Here is a 17480-nt window from a genome sequence, read left to right on the forward strand (position 1 = left end):
ACCGTACATGTCCTTCATTCAGGGATCAGCTAGAAACAGACTTCTGTGTCTGTGGAGCCGTTCTGATGAACAATCATGTATCACGCTCACACACTCTGGTGTAACTGTTTCAGGGAGAAGGCTCCAGGTCAGAGGGAGTGCGATGAGGCCATCGAGGTCCTCAATAACTGCATGCGTGAGGTGGACAAGGCCTCGCTGGCAGCCATCAGCCAGCAGCTCACGCCAAGAGACGACATTTCCCATGAGGTGAGGCTTTCAACCACAGCGCTCCCCTTTCATTACCTAAACTGTGCCGCCACAGTCTCATAATGAACACAAAACATTTTTACACTGCTCATAATAACATTAAAAGCTCTTTAAGGTTGTTTTGCACCATTGCTTTGGCAAAGTAACTGCGGAATGGACCAAATCTGAAAGCGTAATGTGGCTTTGTGCTCTTATCAAATTGCAAAAGACTGCGATTTAATGAAATAAGTACATAGTCTGTTTGTGCTGCACGTTTGAAAGTGACGTGTGCGCCTTGCTCTCGTGATCAGCTGGGGATCCGGTGTTTTCCACGATGTAGTACGGCTCGGTTCACAGAGAACTCAATCTCTGGGCTGAGTTTAATGCGGATTTGAGAACGATGCTGCAACACCAGTTATGCTTCGTTTTCACTTTGGTTTAATTTACAGCGTTTTTGGCGGTAGATGATTACACTGGTTTCGTAATGAGATGCATTTGGAAACATGTTTTCACAGAAACTGCAGATTTCCACCAAAATAAAAGCTTTAGGGTTTAACTCTTACAAGTGAGGAAATTAAGACAAAAGTATTTTGCTACTGTTGTGTCAAGTAAAATAATTGGTAACACTTAATTTTGATGGTCCACTTTAGACATTCTACTGACTATTAAGTAACTTTTCAACTTCGTCATCTAGCAGTCATTAGAGTATCAGTAGATTGTCTGCTTAATATCTGCTAACACTTTATTGTGATGCTCCCCAACAGACTCTCTACTGACTATAAGTAACTTAATCTACCAACACCTAACCTGACAGTCTACTAATACTCTAATGAGAGTTAGTTGACAAGTTACTTATTGCTTGTAGGATGTTTAAAGTGGACCATTGAAATAGTGTATCCAAGTAATGTACTTATTATGAAATATAATTTTTTTATTTAAACTTATTTTACAGTGCAGTTAGATTACAATAGTAATATATTACTGTTATAGGGATGATAATAATAATGAAAAGTATTATTATATTTTAATTGTTTGTCTTCCTAAAACAGCAGCGTGAATGTAATGTAGACAAGACACTATATCATAACTAAAAAAGAGGGTTGAGTCCACTTTAACAAGCCAAGTCAATGCACAGACTTTTTACTCTGTTTAAGTTGGACTCTGAACATGGGTTGGAGCTCTTAGTTTTCTCTCTCCAAGTGCACCAGATTGATATATTTACCTTTAAAATGTACAACATTTTCTTATGACTTCTGCTAGAGGAAGCGAGGTCCACCCCCTATAGTCTAGAGATAGTCATAAACTAGAGAAATATCTTTAAAGCTGAGGGCGCAGATTTCATGTGGGCCTGCTAATGATTGTTATTAATGTGCTGAAGCGTTATTGTAATACTGTAATATTGTGTTGCAGGCTCTTCACGAGCAGATGGCGGCGTCTGTGCATGAGATCAGTAACCTGATCGAACCGGTGGCCATCGCAGCCCGCGCCGATGCCTCTCAGCTGGGACACAAGGTCTAACTGCGAAATCATTTCTAAACGCGTCTCAGCGGTCTAGGTGTTTATGGGAAGCTCAATGTGTGCTGTCGTCTCACAGGTGTCTCAGATGGTCAGCTACTTTGAGCCGCTCATCATGGCTGCCATCGGGACGGCGTCTAAGATCCACAACAGCCAGCAGCAGATGAGCGTGCTGGATCAGACCAAGACCCTGGCCGAGTCTGCGCTACAGATGCTCTACACGGCCAAAGAGGCCGGAGGAAACCACAAGGTCAGAGCCTCGCGCACAGCAGACACTGATACTGATCATGATCATGATGCTTTTCATTGTGTCTTCCCTCGACTAAAGATTATTTTAGTCGACTAGTAGTCGTTCATTTAAACCGTTGGTCGACTAATCGCGCGTTATATTAATAAGCCATAAATCATAATAATGAGCCTTTAATTGCCTTTGTATAATACATAGCCTAATCAAAGCTCAAACGCACGCATAAAGCTTGCCACAGCGCACCAATGATTATGAGTGTCATGAAAACAGAAGGAGACTGTCTAAACATGTTAATAATTTATTGATGTTTTCGGCTGCAGAGATTAAGTCGACGATGCTGACTCGTCATTTCCACAGTAGTGGACGCGCCTATATGCACGTTTCACACGGATTACTAGGGGTGGGGGGAAAAATCGATTCTTAGATGCATCGGGATGCGGACGTGGACGATTCTGAATCGATTCACAAATGTAAAAAAAATCGATTTTCCAAAAAAAAAAGAAAAAAGTTTTATATATATTTATAATAACGTAATATTGACGGAACGCGAAAGACGGAACTCTGAAGCGCGGAAGTGCAGTGGCCGGGCCGGTCTGTGGCGTGCACATAACAGAGACACGATGGCTGAGCGCGCTAAATCCAAACACCCTCCTTGTTAGGTTAGCTGACGTGGAAATATTTTGGCTTCTGAAGTTGAAGGGGGAAAGAAGCTGGACACGTTTGAGCCATTTGACACGTTTCCAGTCAGAGGAAAGAATTTACTACAAGTATGCTCCTAGTTCAGGCACACATTTATTTTCCTGTTGGTTCTTTGCAATGTTAATAAAATATATTGTACGTTAATTCTTTATGGGTCATTTACTTTTAAAGCAACGTATTTATAGTCACACACACACACAAAAGATTCAGATAATCGATTTGTATGAATAAAAGTAATGATTTCTTTTTTCTTTCGCCCAAAAAATTAAATAAAAATTCTTACCGACTCCAAACTTTTGAACGGTATTGTTTTATGTTACAAAAGCTTTCTATTTCAGATAAATGCTGTTCTTTTGAATTTCTGGGTGATTCTCTGAATTGGGTGCCCTAGAGTCCCCCAAACTTGCTTCAAAGATTTTCAATTGAAGGAAATCACAAAATGCCTTTTAATGCTGTCAATTAATAGAACCAGGTGCCTTTGCATTATAATGCAACACAATTGCTTTAAAAAATGTATTTATTTATAATGGGTTGCCTAAGAAGTAGACAACAAGCATGTTTGCATGTCCTCACTAACCATCAACACATTTTCATTGAATATCAAACAAATAAAAAGTGCAATTAATACCAAAATGTTGCTGCTAATATAATCATATGTTGGTCTAGTGTATTTTAGTTTACTGTTGTGAAATGGAAAATCAATAATCGCTAATCGAGAATCGTTAATAATCGAAAATCGACTGTAATCGAATCGGGACTTCAATAATCGTAATCGAATCGAATCGGGAAATCAGACAGATTAACCACCCCTACGGATTACATAATCTGAAAATGATTATTTTCCATTTGAATTGGTCCGTTTAAAAGCAGACATTTCAAGCTTTCTATAGATATATTTCTCATGTCTGTGAGGCAAGTGATCGCACCGGCGCGTGTCATGCAGTGAGCGCGCTCTCCACACAAACACTAATAATAGTGCACATTTATCTAGGTTAACATTAGTGCGAGCGGACTTGTAAAGTGTCTTCTACTTGCATGTTTCAAGTGATAAGCCATGTTTGATAGGCGAATGTTTGGATTTGCGTGAACAATCTGCGTGATTTTGAGTTTTATTTTTTCTGCAACTAAATAAATCTTGGTCGACTAAGCCTTTTCTAGCCGACTAACGGTTGGTGGCAGCTCTAGTACGGTGTGTGTGTTGTGTGTCCTCAGGCGGCTCACACACAGGAGGCTCTGGAGGAGTCGGTTCAGATGATGAAGGAGGCGGTGGACGATCTGGCTGCGACTCTGGCGGAGGCGGCCAGCGCTGCAGGAGCTGTGGGAGGAATGGTTAACTCCATCACTCAGGCCATCAGTAAGATGGAGGACGAGCCCGGGTTCGAACCTGAAGGGACGTTTGTGGATTATCAGACCACCATGGTGAAGACGGCCAAAGCCATCGCTGTCACCGTTCAGGAGATGGTAAAGTCTGAGCGACTGCAGAATTGGAAATCAAAATATATACGCGCATATGCACAAGCATGCATTAAAAACAGATTTAAGGATTAGTACATAAATATAAGATACGCTTGAAAATAAAAAAAGTATCATAGTCATATATCCCTGAATAATCACCTTAGGAACATCTGATTGTAATCTAGTAGTAAATTTACATTTTAGAACAACTTATTATTCAGTAATAAACATTATACAACATAGTTGTATATACAAAGTAGTTTATGAATGTTCAAATACGAAATATATATTTGTATATATTATTATGTATATATTTGAAAGGTTTTTGATATTATGGTTTAAAATGATTCCCGTTTGGGAGAATTATGCCGTATTTATCGACAAGAAAAGACTGACAGTGTGTCTTTAAACTGCTGTGTTCCCAGGTTACCAAATCCAACGTCAACCCTGATGAGTTGGGCGGCCTGGCCAATCAGCTGACCACCGAGTTCGGTGACCTGGCGTCAGAGGCCAAGTGTGCCGCCATGACTGCTGAAAACCACGAGGTATCTGCTGTTCTGGCTGGATTACGTTCTTTGCCCACTCAAATTGATTTAATGTGATCTTTAAAGATTCAGTTTAGTTCATCTTTATTGATTTCCCAAATTGCCATCGGTGATGAACTGAACTGAACCTTTAAGTTCACATTAAATCAAATTGACCCGCATTTACTTACTGCACGTTATTGTTCTTATTGAGAGCAATTCATCAGTGCACGTTATTCCAAAGAAAATAAATGTTTGTATTCATAGTAAATGAACACTACCGTTCAAAAGGGGTCATTAAGATTTTTTGAATGCTTTAAAAACAGTAATATTGTGAAATATTACTAAGTTTATTACAAAGCTGAATGTACTTCAAGGTTGAGTGGTTTGTTCTTCAGATCGGCTCTCACATCAAGAAGCAGGTGACGGAGCTGGGTTACAGCTGCACTGGTCTGGTCAGTAAAGCAGGAGCGCTTCAGTGCAGTCCCAACGACTCCTACACCAAGAAGGAGCTCATCGACAGCGCTCGCAAAGTCTCCGAGAAGGTTTACAGCGGATCTTCTTCTCTTATCTGACATGGATGTTGTTCAGTCTTCCTCAGACTCCTGATACCTTCACTCTCTCTCTCTCTCAGGTGTCTCATGTGTTGGCGGCTCTTCAGGCGGGCAACCGTGGCACTCAGGCCTGCATCACCGCCGCCAGCGCCGTGTCTGGCATCATCGCGGATCTGGACACCACCATCATGTTTGCCACGGCAGGCTCGCTCAACCGAGAGAACGCAGAGACCTTTGCAGACCACAGGTACTCACAGGCAGCACACAGAGTGCCCAGTGCACATTTCATTGACCATTTCAATTGAAAATTGCCAATTAAACACAAGATCACAATCAGAAATCATTGTTGCATGTTACTTTGTTTTGCTAGCATGTTTTGGCAGGTTTGTTAGATGTAGCTAACATGTTTTAACACATTTCTAACATATTTTACTAAATTGTCAATTCAAGTAAAAAATGATTACTCGTTACTTCTGATGATGTAACACATCACTTGCTTATAACGCATTATCCCCGATATTAATAACAAAAAAAAAACACTTTCCTTTAATATACTCTTTGTTGCTGCTGTATTGTAATATTGATGTGTTTGGTCAGAGAGCACATCTTGAAGACGGCTAAAGTCCTGGTGGAGGACACGAAGCTGCTGGTGTCCGGAGCCGGAGCGAGTCAGGAGAAGCTGGCTCAGGCCGCGCAGTCCTCCGTCAACACCATCACCAAACTGGCTGATGTGGTCAAACTGGGAGCTGCAAGTTTGGGCTCTGAAGACCCTGAGACACAGGTACTGCCGACTCCCCCATCCTGACCCAAGCAGGAGCCTCTTCAGTTCACACACTACAGCTCACCGCGCTGGCAAAACGAGTGTGTGTGTGTGTGTGTGTGTGTGTGTACTTGTACAACTATCTTTGTGAGGACCAGTTTGAGTTTTAGACCATTGGAGTGAGGACAAAGAGAGTAAAGTGAGGACATTTTGGCCGGTCCTCACTTTCTGAGACCCCTTTAAAGGCCTGTTTGAGGGTCAAGACTTGGTTTTAGGGATAAGGTTATAATTAGGTTAAGGGTAGGTTTAGGGTAAGGGTTCGGGTTAAGCACTTAGTTGTGATGAGTAAGGTTAGGGTAAGCGGCTAGAGATTGCATTGTGTCAATGAATGTCCTCATAAAGATAGATGTACAAGAGTGTGTGTGAGCGTGTGTGTGTGTGTCTTCTGTGCTTGGCAACAATTCTTGGGTTTCTGCTGTTCCTATGGCAACACTTAATAATTCATGGCATATTCTCGAAGCTTGTTATGGCTGTATCTTTCAAGGAAATGCAGACATTGAGGCTTAAAAAGGTTTAATTACACTTCCATCAAGTTTATGAACATTCATCTTTAAGCCAGTGAAATCGCCCTTACAGTGTTTGTAAGATCTTATTCACATGCAGCAGCTGTTTTTAAGTGAAGTCTTTGAGTCCATACTGCATTTCCTGTACTCTGTATTGCTAGTTAGGGTAATATCCTGTTATGATGGGACTGATACTTCATTAACCAGCCTTCATATTTACACACACAGCTTTTAGTTGTGTTCTATTACCTAATATTTGCGGTACTCTACTGTGAGAATTCATTTTCTTTTCTTGTGCAGTTCTTGTTCTGATACATGTTTCTCCTATTACTACACACACTTTGCGAAACACAAGTGTAATATTATGCCCATGCTTGTGGTGCAGTGATGGAGCAACAGGTTTTTTCTTTTCATCCATCCAAAGCACTTGCCCTCTGTAGGTTTGCAGGAGCCGGTCTGATGTTAAAATGCTCTGTGTGAGGAGGATGAGGAGTGTTGTTTGCAGAAAGCATGTTGCCTATACAGATGACTACAAGAATCATTAATGCGTTTGCATCTCTGTTAGAGGGCAGGTGCCTATGTAGGGAGCACAATATGTTTTTGCTAGTAAGCACTAGATGTCAGCGTCTGCCAGCAGTGTGTCATGTGTCTGTGGTCGTGTCTCAGGTGGTTCTGATCAATGCGGTGAAGGACGTGGCTAAAGCTCTGGGTGATCTCATCAGCGCCACCAAAGCAGCGGCCGGCAAACCTCACGACGACCCCGCCATGTTACAGCTCAAGAACTCTGCTAAGGTATAGCACACACACACACACACACACACACACACTGATCTCAATGGTCATTATGAGCTGTCCTGAAATCAGGAGTCCTTCTCTTTGACCTGCAAACTGAGCTGGAGGAACTGCTGAGGATTTACACTCACATCATGTTTTTATTGCTAACTAAAGGATAAACTATCAAACATTTGTAGGAAAAACTATTAAAAAGTTTTTCAGGAATTGAAATAAAATTGAAATAAATTAAATATCAATATTAGATGGTAATACTAAACTTAAAAAGAAAATGAGACTGAAATAAGTTTAGGTTGAAGTACTAAAGTAAAACTTAACTAAAATCACAGCTAAATAGAAATGTTATAAAATTTCATTCAAATGAAAACTGATTAAATTCATTTTAATAAACACTATAATATATATAATACCGACTCAAATTGTTCAAAGATGCACAAATCTACACAAACAAATACAAAGAGTATTTCCTATAGGACATGCAGGATCACTTGCACAAGTTAGATTATTGTATTAAATTGTATATTTAAACTCATTAGATTAATTAAATAGATCTGATGGTTAGGGCTGGGCAATATATATTGAATAAATCATAAATATATGATTATTTGCTGGTGATTTATACAATTCAGCAAACTTGTGAATATTGCAGTGATTTTAATGTGCTTTTTATTTGGCTATTATGTTTCCTAAAGAGCCTGTCGTTAGAAAATGTGTTCTTAAAAAGCCTGTAGGAAATTATTGCTATGCCTGCTTCTTGGTGGTGCCTTTATTATTGCAAAAAAAAAAAAATTCTCTTCACTTTTTTCACGAATACATGCATATGGGATATTGTTATAAAAAATATATATATATTGCAAAAATAGAGATTTAAAATAGATAATTATTTAATTTGATATCCTTATTGCTACACATGATGACCAAATCAGTATTGGCCATTATTTGGATTTTTAAAAACTTGTTTATTTTCAATGTATTGGTCTTTTTAGGTCAGTATCTGAATGAAAAAAAGTGTTTCCAACTCTTTTTCTGTGTCAGGCTTCAGGCAAAGCAGTATAGATTTATAATATTGACTAAACTTAAACATTTCTGTGTTGGAGCGTCCCTATATTATCATTATTATTATAACTGATTATGCTCTTCTCCTTTGACGGAGTACTTTGAGCAGAGCATAAGTCATCAGTGTTTGAGCAGTGTTGATGTGTGATGTTTGTGTGGCATCAGGTGATGGTGACGAACGTGACGTCTCTGCTGAAGACGGTGAAGGCCGTGGAGGACGAGGCCACTAAAGGCACGCGAGCACTAGAGGCCACCATAGAGCACATCAAACAAGAACTGGCTGTGAGACACGCATGTTATTATTAAACTCGAAGACCACTTGGATGAAGAAGAGCAAGTGAAGTGTAGCTCTCCACGTTAGTGTTGATCACATGTCCTGTGCCCCTCCATCAGGTGTTCAGCAGTGCAGATCCTCCCCCAAAGACGGCCACCCCAGAGGAGTTCATCCGCATGACCAAAGGCATCACGCTGGCCACGGCTAAAGCAGTGGCTGCTGGGAACTCCTGCCGCCAGGAGGACGTGATCGCCACGGCGAACCTCAGCAGACGAGCCATCGCTGACATGCTGCACTCCTGCAAGGTGACGCGGAGACGCATCGACCACTGCAGACGCAGACTTACACTGTTGACTTCCTGTTTGATTTCAGAGGATTATTGTAAAACTGGGCTCTTTTCAATGAAGCTTCATTAAAGGATTAGTTCACTTTTTAAAAAACTTTTGCTGATAATTTACTCACCCCCATGTCATCCAAGATGTCCATGTCTTTCTTTCTTCAGTCGAAAAGAAATTAATGTTTTTGATGAAAACATTCCAGGATTTTTCTCCATATAATGGACTTCAATGGTAGCCAAACGGTTCAAGGTCTAAATGACCGTTTCAGTTCAGCTTCAAAGGGCTTTAAACGACACCAGACGATGAATAAGGGTCTTATCTAGCGAAACGATCGGTCATTTCAAAAATAAATAAAAAAGTTAAAGTTTTATAGGCACAAATGCTCGCCTTGTTCCTACAAATGTTCGAACTCGCTCATCAAAATGAACGAATCTTTTTTCGAGTCATTGACTCGTTCATCAAAATGAACGAATCTTTTTTCAAGTCATTGACTCGAAAAAAGATTCGTTCATTTTGATGAGCGAGTTCGAACAGGAGAGTTCGCAAGGCGAGCATTTGTGCCTATAAAACTTTAACTTTTTTATTTATTTTTGAAATGACTGATCGTTTCGATAGATAAGACCCTTATTCATCGTCTGGTGTCGTTTAAAGCCCTTTGAAGCTGAACTGAAACGGTCATTTAGACCTTGAACCGTTTGGCTACCATTGAAGTCCATTATATGGAGAAAAATCCTGGAATGTTTTCATCAAAAACATTAATTTCTTTTCGACTGAAGAAAGAAAGACATGGACGTCATCTTGGATGACATGGGGGTGAGTAAATTATCAGCAAAAGTTTTTTTAAAAGTGAACTAATCCTTTAAGCTCTTTCAGAACAATTAACCAGCATGAAAACTACTATTGTGTATTTTCCCTTAGGGAAAGACAACAAAGACATTGAATATAAAATGGTACATTTATGTTTGTTGTGGCGATGATGGCAATGATGCAGCCCATTAAAGGGATGGTTTTCCACAAAATTAAAATGTTGTCATCATTTATCGCACTCAAGTTGTTTCAAACCTGTATGAGATTGAGAACCTGTATGAGAACACAAAAGAAGATATTGTGAAGAGTATGGGTAACCAGACAGTTAGTATGGACTCTATAGTAGGAAAAAAATACTATGGAAGTCAACGGGGTCCATCAACTGTCCGGTTACCCATACTCTTCACAATATCATACAGGGTTGGAACAACTTGAGAGTGAGTAAATGATGACAGGATTTTCTTTTTTGGGTGATCTAACCCTTTAAATAAATAAAAAAATTCTGTAAAAACGGCTGAAGTTTAGAAAGGAATACAAAGAAGAATTTTCATGTCATTTGTTTTAGACACTTCTTCTCAAAGTTTAAACACTCATTGTATGTTACCATTTTACCTATGCTTAAATAATAGTAAAGTCAGACTGTACATGTGTGTGATGTGTTCAGCAAGCAGCCTTCCACCCGGAGGTGAAGCGTGATGTCCAGTCTCGAGCGCTGCGCTTCGGCTCGGAGTGTGCCACGGGTTACCTGGGCCTGCTGGAGCATGTGCTGGTGGTGAGTTACACTGTAAACTGTAAACACACACACACACACTCACTCACTTCTTGAGCTCCCTTATGGGGGGTCACTGGGGTTAAAACTGTGTGAAATAACTGACGCTGCGTTTGTTCCTGTTATTTCAGTGGCTGAACTCAGTGTGTTTGTCACTCAGTGGGTCTCACAGTGACTGAAACATGTGTCTAAAGCTCTATTACGACTGTAACTGTTTCTCATGAGGAACACGTTTTTTTTTGTGTTTTTTAGCATTTACAGAGGTTAGTTTGTGAGTTTATTGCCGTCCGAATCCAAAATGTCAAGTGTTTTTTTCCACCACTCCTGTATTGCTTTTGTTTTCTGACAAACACCAAGGTCATGTGGTAATTTAATAACGGTCTGAATCCACATCTCTGAGTTTATAAGATGGGATCACTCCAAAAGTCATTTTGTAAATCCTTTTTAACCTCTGCCAAGCATCGTATGGTAACTGTGGAGCTTTGGGGTGATTTGCATGCTTTATTTATGCAGCTAAAGCAATTTTGTAATATGCATTATATACAATTATATACATAAATATAAACCGAGTAGCCCAGGTCAAATGTTTACCGTATGAAAATAAGAGGTTGCATTAATTTATTTCTGCTAATTTCCGCATTTTTAAAAGGATGAATTTCATTTGAGGATGAAAGCATCATTTTGAGAGTTAAAATGCAACACAACAAAACCATTTACATGTCCATTTTTCCTTTTATTAAATAGAATATTTAAATAAATGTTGGACGTATGATTGACCAAATGAATAGTGCATTACTGAGTTGGTAGGATCATAAGCTCGCACCTCCACCGTGATTTATCTTCATCCGAATGCACAAGGTTTATCCCCGAGGAGCCACACGTCCTCACCAGAAACATGTACTGTCCAGGTAGGGCTTAACATGTAGATAAAATAGGATGCAACATTACAAGTGGATAACTGGATTTTTTTTTTATTTGTAAAGGTCAATATGAGTTGCTGAACGAAGGATTTTGTGATCAGTTGTAACAAAGCAGATCATTGCTATGCTGGTCTGCTATTTCCTCATTTATTTTCTGTTTTCTCTTCCTCTGTGTGTGTGTGTGTGTGTGTGTGTGTGTGTGGGTTCACTGATAGCCGGTGAGTTACAGGTGACCGCATGTGAATCTCTGCCCGTGTGTGTTTTGTGTGTATTTGCACAGTCTTTTAACATGAGACAAAAGCCCTATAACATAGTGGATGCTGCAGTGCGTCTCAACTGGTGGGTTGCAGGTCTATATTTATTTTCATTTCCGGCTTTAAATTATTTAAACCATTTGAACCAAATTTTTTAACTTCTTCTTGGACATTTGTGTTTCAAGCTAAATTTGGCATGTATCATCTTTAGACTTTCATGACAAAAAAAAACATTTTTCTAACTGACAAATCATTTAAACAAAAATTCACCAGCCAACAAAACTACAGCTGGACATTTTGACCAAGAGCAAATATATATTTTGTGAAATCCTGCCCATAAGGGGGCGCTAAAAACAAAGCTGCAATCATTTGATGAAGGAAGTAAATATTTGACACCAATATCATGATGAATTGTTATTTTTATGCACTTTATACTCATTTCTTGAAGTAAAAGCCACTTGAGAAGCACCAGTCAGATCTGTGTGGTAACTGGTATGACTCCTCTGGTAGGGTCAGCTGTATCCATGTCTCCTGAAGCTGACGCTTGGATGCTTTCCGAGACCTTTTAACTAGAAAATATGAATGGCATCTTGATTAGTCTGTGTTCTGTTACAGGTTTCAGATATACTGAATGAAACAGCATTTGAATGGTGTGCAAAAGGATTAAACATTGTTTTCCAGTGTATTTTGGACTTTACTATAATGTTTGAATATTGTGTGTGTGTGGGTGTTGTGTAGGTGTGTGTGAATCATGTGCATTTAAAGGGTTAGTTCACCCAAAAATGAAAACTCTGTCAGTGATTACTCTCCCTCATGTTGTTCCCCGTAAGACTTTCGTTCATCTTCGGGACACAAATGAAGATATTGTTGATGAAATCTGAGCGCCTTCTCACTCCTCCAGAGGCTGCGAGGTCATTTCATCTGCCGGCCCAGAAAAGTTATTAAAGACATCGTTAAAATAGTTCAAGTGACAACAGTGGCTCAACCTGCAGTTTATCAAGCGACGAGAATACTTTTAATATTTTGGGAGGAGAGCATCAGAACCGAAAGAGACTAAATGTGTGATTAAATAGAATAATTAAATGATTAAATTAGCATAAATTAATAAGAAATCAAATAAAACACAACACAGATGTGTGCTCAGGTTGCTAATAAGAATCCTTAGATTCTTCATGATTAAATGTGAAAATATCAGGGAATTGTAAAAGTATGTTTTTGCTGGCCTGGGGAAGGTCTATAAATGTCCATAGTAACTGAAATGTTTATTTCCAGTTTTACTCTGCTCTTAAATATTTTATGTATAACTTTTTGTGAATGCCAGTGTGAAACATTAGTCTGTCCATTGAGCACAGCATTGGAAACATTAGTGCTCTATTGATCATTTACTTTGATTTATTCCAAATATAGTCACCTGACATTTAAAGGGAAATGCACCACATTATGCATCAATGACTGGACCAGTTATTGAAATCCATTGGTCAAAACCCTGAAGAGAGAGACAGACTGTCCTTTGTGATTTTTATAGGGTTTGTACAGACAGACAGATGGCATATGTTTGTCTGTGTGTGTGTGTGTGTGTGTGTGTGTGTGTGTGTGTGTGTGTGTGTGTGTGTGTGTTTCTGGTATTGTCCATGTCATTCCCAGCATTCCTCCTCATGGCCAAGTCTTTTCTTAGCCGTCTGTTCCTAACGAACAGCTCTGCTAATGCCACACACCTGTTTCACTGTCACCAGCACCACCCTGGAGGACACGCCGAGGACACACACACACACCTCAGAAATCACTACTTCAGACTGATCACACGAGTGTCTAACAGCGCTTGAATCCGTGTCAGATTGATCTAACAATCCCCGTTTTAATAAATTCATGTGTGTGAAGTGTTGTGCTCTCCATCCGCAGATCATCCATAAACCCACTCATGACCTCAAGCAGCAGCTGTCCAACTACTCCAAACGCGTGGCCGGTTCAGTGACCGAGCTCATACAGGCTGCGGAGGCCATGAAAGGTACGGTGTGTGTGTGTGTGTGTGTGTGTGTCATGTTTCTCCAGATCCTGGGCTTCTCCTGTGCTCTCCATCTGATCAGGTCAAGTGTCCACTTCCAGTTCTGCATCATGAGCGGGGCATCCAAGCTGGATTTATCGGGATAATCCCTGCCACCCATCACTGAAAGTGATCTGAGAGCTCGCGCTGATAATACCCACACCCTGATTTAACACATGATGAGAGACGGGGAGAATCTCTGGTGTGTCTGAGAGAGAGAGTTTAAAAGAGGGTGTTTAGGTGCCAATTCACATAAAAGGAAATAAATGAAGTGAAGTTGAGGCTTTCCACCTATCTAGTACCCATATAAATATAATTTTTAATAAAAGAGATATTGAAGAGGATAGGATATTTCTGCTTTCTGCTTGCTGTTGTTGTCTTTGACTGTCAGCTTTATTGCACATGTGGAAAATGTGCTTTCACAGTACCTTTCAAACGTTTGGGGTCAGTTCTTTTTTTTTTTTAGAAATTAAATGTATGTAGCAAATATACATTACATTGATCAAAAGTGAGAGAGACATTTATAAAGTTACAAAAAAATCAATTTTTCCAAAAAATTCTGTTCTTTTGAACTTTCTATTCATCAAAGAATCCTGGGGAAAAAAGTATCACGGTTTCCACAAAAATATGATGATAATCATAAATGTTTCTTGAGCGTCAAATCCTAATATCAGAATGATTTCTGAAGGATCATGTGACACTGAAGACTGGAGTAATGATGCTGAAAATTCAGCTTTAATTACAGGAATAAATTACACTTTACTATATATTCACATAGAAAACAGCTGTTTAAAATTTTAATAATATTTATCAATATTACTGTTTTTACTGTATTGTTGATCAAATAAATGCAGCTTTGGTGAGCAGAAGAGACTTTGAAAAACAATTTTAAAAATCCAAACTTTTGACCTGTACTGTGTTCATTCCAATATCAATATTTCTGAATGTTGTGTTTGTAGAGTAGTTTCTTTGAATAGTGAAGCCAAGAGGGCATTTTGAGGTCTGAGAGTTTAGACACACCTACTGAGTACACCTTCTTTTATTTATTTTATTTTATTTTTAAAGAGCAAAAAAATCCTTGTAAACATGTTGTAGAATATGTTGTAAAATTATTCACACACCTTTCAGAACCTCAGGATTTATTAAAATAAAAGATTGTAAAGATGTAAAAAAAAAAAAAAAAAAAAAAAAATATGAACGATGCAGAGAGTGCTCAAATCAGAGTTGTAACGCAAGAATACCCAGGAGACGGAGGAAGCCCAGACTTGGGTTTCTCTTTAAATCTGTTTGTGTAATGAGTAAATGTGTTTAAAAAACTTCTAAAACTAACTTCTGGTGAAATGATGTTTTCCTGCAACTGTACAGTCTCAGTAAAGTAGTAGTTTGTGGCACAGATGACCTAGAGGTGCGTTTGATGCTGTGTTTAGGCACAGAGTGGGTGGACCCTGAGGACCCGACGGTCATCGCGGAGAACGAGCTCCTGGGAGCCGCAGCTGCCATCGAGGCTGCCGCCAAGAAACTGGAGCAGCTCAAACCCCGAGCCAAACCCAAGGTGAGGAAACGCTTACCCACGTCCCTCGGGGCTCAGCCGGCTTAACTGACACACTATACTGCTTCACATCTCACATTTAGCTCGGAAAACCCTGCACTCTGTTCATATATTCTTAATCTAATGTTCCTGACCATCATATGACCTTTGTATTCCCGTTTGCTTTGCCCAGTTTGGATTTGGATTTAAGGTAACACGAATTATGAATGTAGCCGTGAACACAATCATTGAGCATGAATTACTATCATCATCATCATCGTCATCATCATGGATACTAGAATGAAAAAAGCATTGTGTTGTGCTCACACGCATGTGGATAAACCTTGAAGTTTATTCTCAGTGTTGAGACGGTGGTGTAAATGAATGTTGGTTGTGTTTAACAGGAGGCTGACGAGAGTCTGAACTTTGAGGAGCAGATTCTGGAAGCAGCCAAGTCCATCGCAGCCGCCACCAGCGCTCTGGTCAAAGCTGCGTCTGCCGCTCAGAGGGAGCTGGTGGCCCAGGGGAAGGTACAACACACACACACACACACACCCCACTCAACCCTTATACACAACACCTGCAAATCATCTAAGCCAATCTCTGTGTGTCTCTGTCAGGTCGGGGCGATTCCAGCAAACGCGGTGGATGATGGACAGTGGTCTCAGGGTCTCATTTCAGCTGTAAGTCTGGTTCACACTCGCTGATTTCTTGCTCGATTGAGCTTAACGGGTCAGGTCATCCAGAAATGAAAACTCTGTCATCATTTACTCACCCTCATATTGTTATAAACTTGGGTTTTAACGGTTCGAATTGCTCACGGTTCGGTTCATGTCACTGGTTTAGAGTCACGGTTTCGGTACGATTCAGTATGTGCTATTTTCAGGGGAAAGAGGACTACTGTCAAATATAAATAAATAAATAAAATAAGAACAAATAATTAAACTATAAGCAACAGCACAAATAAACACAATAGTGCAAATATACAAATAAAATAAACAGTGCTTCAGGTTTTTCTGGTAGGTCTAACATTAGTTTTCAGGTACAGAAATTGAATAAAGTAATCAAGTGTATTTGACTAATAAGGATTAATCTTTAATTTATACAAAGTTACAAAGCCATTAAATCAAAAGCAGGGAGTGGTTTTCTTATCTTTTGTTGCTTGATTAACATTAAAACACAGCAGGAATATTAGGCTGCTGTCACTTTAAGGCATAATGCACTGATCCAGTACACTGATACTGTACACATGCGTTGCCTTTCTCCACTGAAAGTGGACTCAATATTTGCATGATGTCAGACCTGGGTTTCCGTGAGCGTGCTTCAGATGAGTACACACACTCAGATGAGTACACACACTCAGATGAGTACACACACTCAGATGAGTACACACACAAACCTTCTCTCAGCGAAGTTCTCATTCGCGTCTTCTGCTCTTTAATGTTTAGATTGGCAAGGCTTAATGAGTTCAGTTTAAACACAGAGGGTGATGATGGAAGGGACTGATCATATTACAGCATACGGCTCTCGTGTTGAAAACTTACTGTTACCCCTATTATAAGCACGAAAGAAGATATTTTGAAGAATGTTTCAGTTGTTTGGTCCAAAATGTTGTGATCAGTCATACAGGTTTGGAAAGACACGAGGGTGAGTAAATGATGACATCATTTCCATTTTTTGGATGAACTTTAACTTTCTCAGTTTCTTCTGATGGATTTCAGAGGTTGCATGCTAAGTCGTTTTTGATGAGGTGGATGTTTAACACACATTTTGTTTCTGAATTCATCTGCTCTAGGCCCGTATGGTGGCCGCAGCCACTAACAACCTGTGTGAGGCGGCCAACTCCGCGGTTCAGGGTCACGCCAGCGAGGAGAAGCTCATCTCCTCAGCCAAACAGGTGGCAGCGTCTACAGCTCAGCTGCTCGTGGCCTGCAAGGTCAAGGCGGACCAGGACTCCCAGACCATGAAGAGACTGCAGGTCTGTGTGTGTGTGTGTTTCAGTATGGCCATACAGTTTTTGAGTTGCATGTTCTAATAGATCCTATTGAGTTAAAAAATTAAAGGTTACAAAAGGTTTTTTTGCAGGGATGCCACTGAAGAACCAATTTTGCTTCACCAAGGAACCTTTCAGTGATCAGCTCTTAAAATAACCGTGTGTG

General features: G+C 39.8%; 1 protein-coding gene across 2 annotated transcripts in view; it reads left to right on the top strand.

Moving 5' to 3' along the window:
- The window catches only part of tln1 (talin 1), a 101018-nt gene that overhangs the window by 77370 nt on the left and 6168 nt on the right, over positions 1-17480 (top strand). For both annotated transcript variants that reach the window (XM_056233228.1, XM_056233229.1), the window contains 17 exons: positions 114-246; positions 1636-1737; positions 1820-1990; positions 3899-4147; positions 4567-4686; positions 5064-5210; positions 5300-5466; positions 5817-6000; positions 7209-7334; positions 8556-8672; positions 8784-8969; positions 10474-10581; positions 13652-13757; positions 15221-15345; positions 15726-15851; positions 15942-16004; positions 17117-17299. In XM_056233228.1, the coding sequence (XP_056089203.1) occupies positions 114-246; positions 1636-1737; positions 1820-1990; positions 3899-4147; positions 4567-4686; positions 5064-5210; positions 5300-5466; positions 5817-6000; positions 7209-7334; positions 8556-8672; positions 8784-8969; positions 10474-10581; positions 13652-13757; positions 15221-15345; positions 15726-15851; positions 15942-16004; positions 17117-17299 (2413 nt within the window). The remainder of the gene's footprint in view (positions 1-113; positions 247-1635; positions 1738-1819; positions 1991-3898; positions 4148-4566; positions 4687-5063; positions 5211-5299; positions 5467-5816; positions 6001-7208; positions 7335-8555; positions 8673-8783; positions 8970-10473; positions 10582-13651; positions 13758-15220; positions 15346-15725; positions 15852-15941; positions 16005-17116; positions 17300-17480) is intronic.

Source organism: Rhinichthys klamathensis, unplaced genomic scaffold (assembly GCF_029890125.1).
Source record: "Rhinichthys klamathensis goyatoka isolate OS25496 unplaced genomic scaffold, OSU_Roscu_1.1 h1tg000363l_1, whole genome shotgun sequence".
Classification (NCBI taxonomy): domain Eukaryota; kingdom Metazoa; phylum Chordata; class Actinopteri; order Cypriniformes; family Leuciscidae; genus Rhinichthys; species Rhinichthys klamathensis.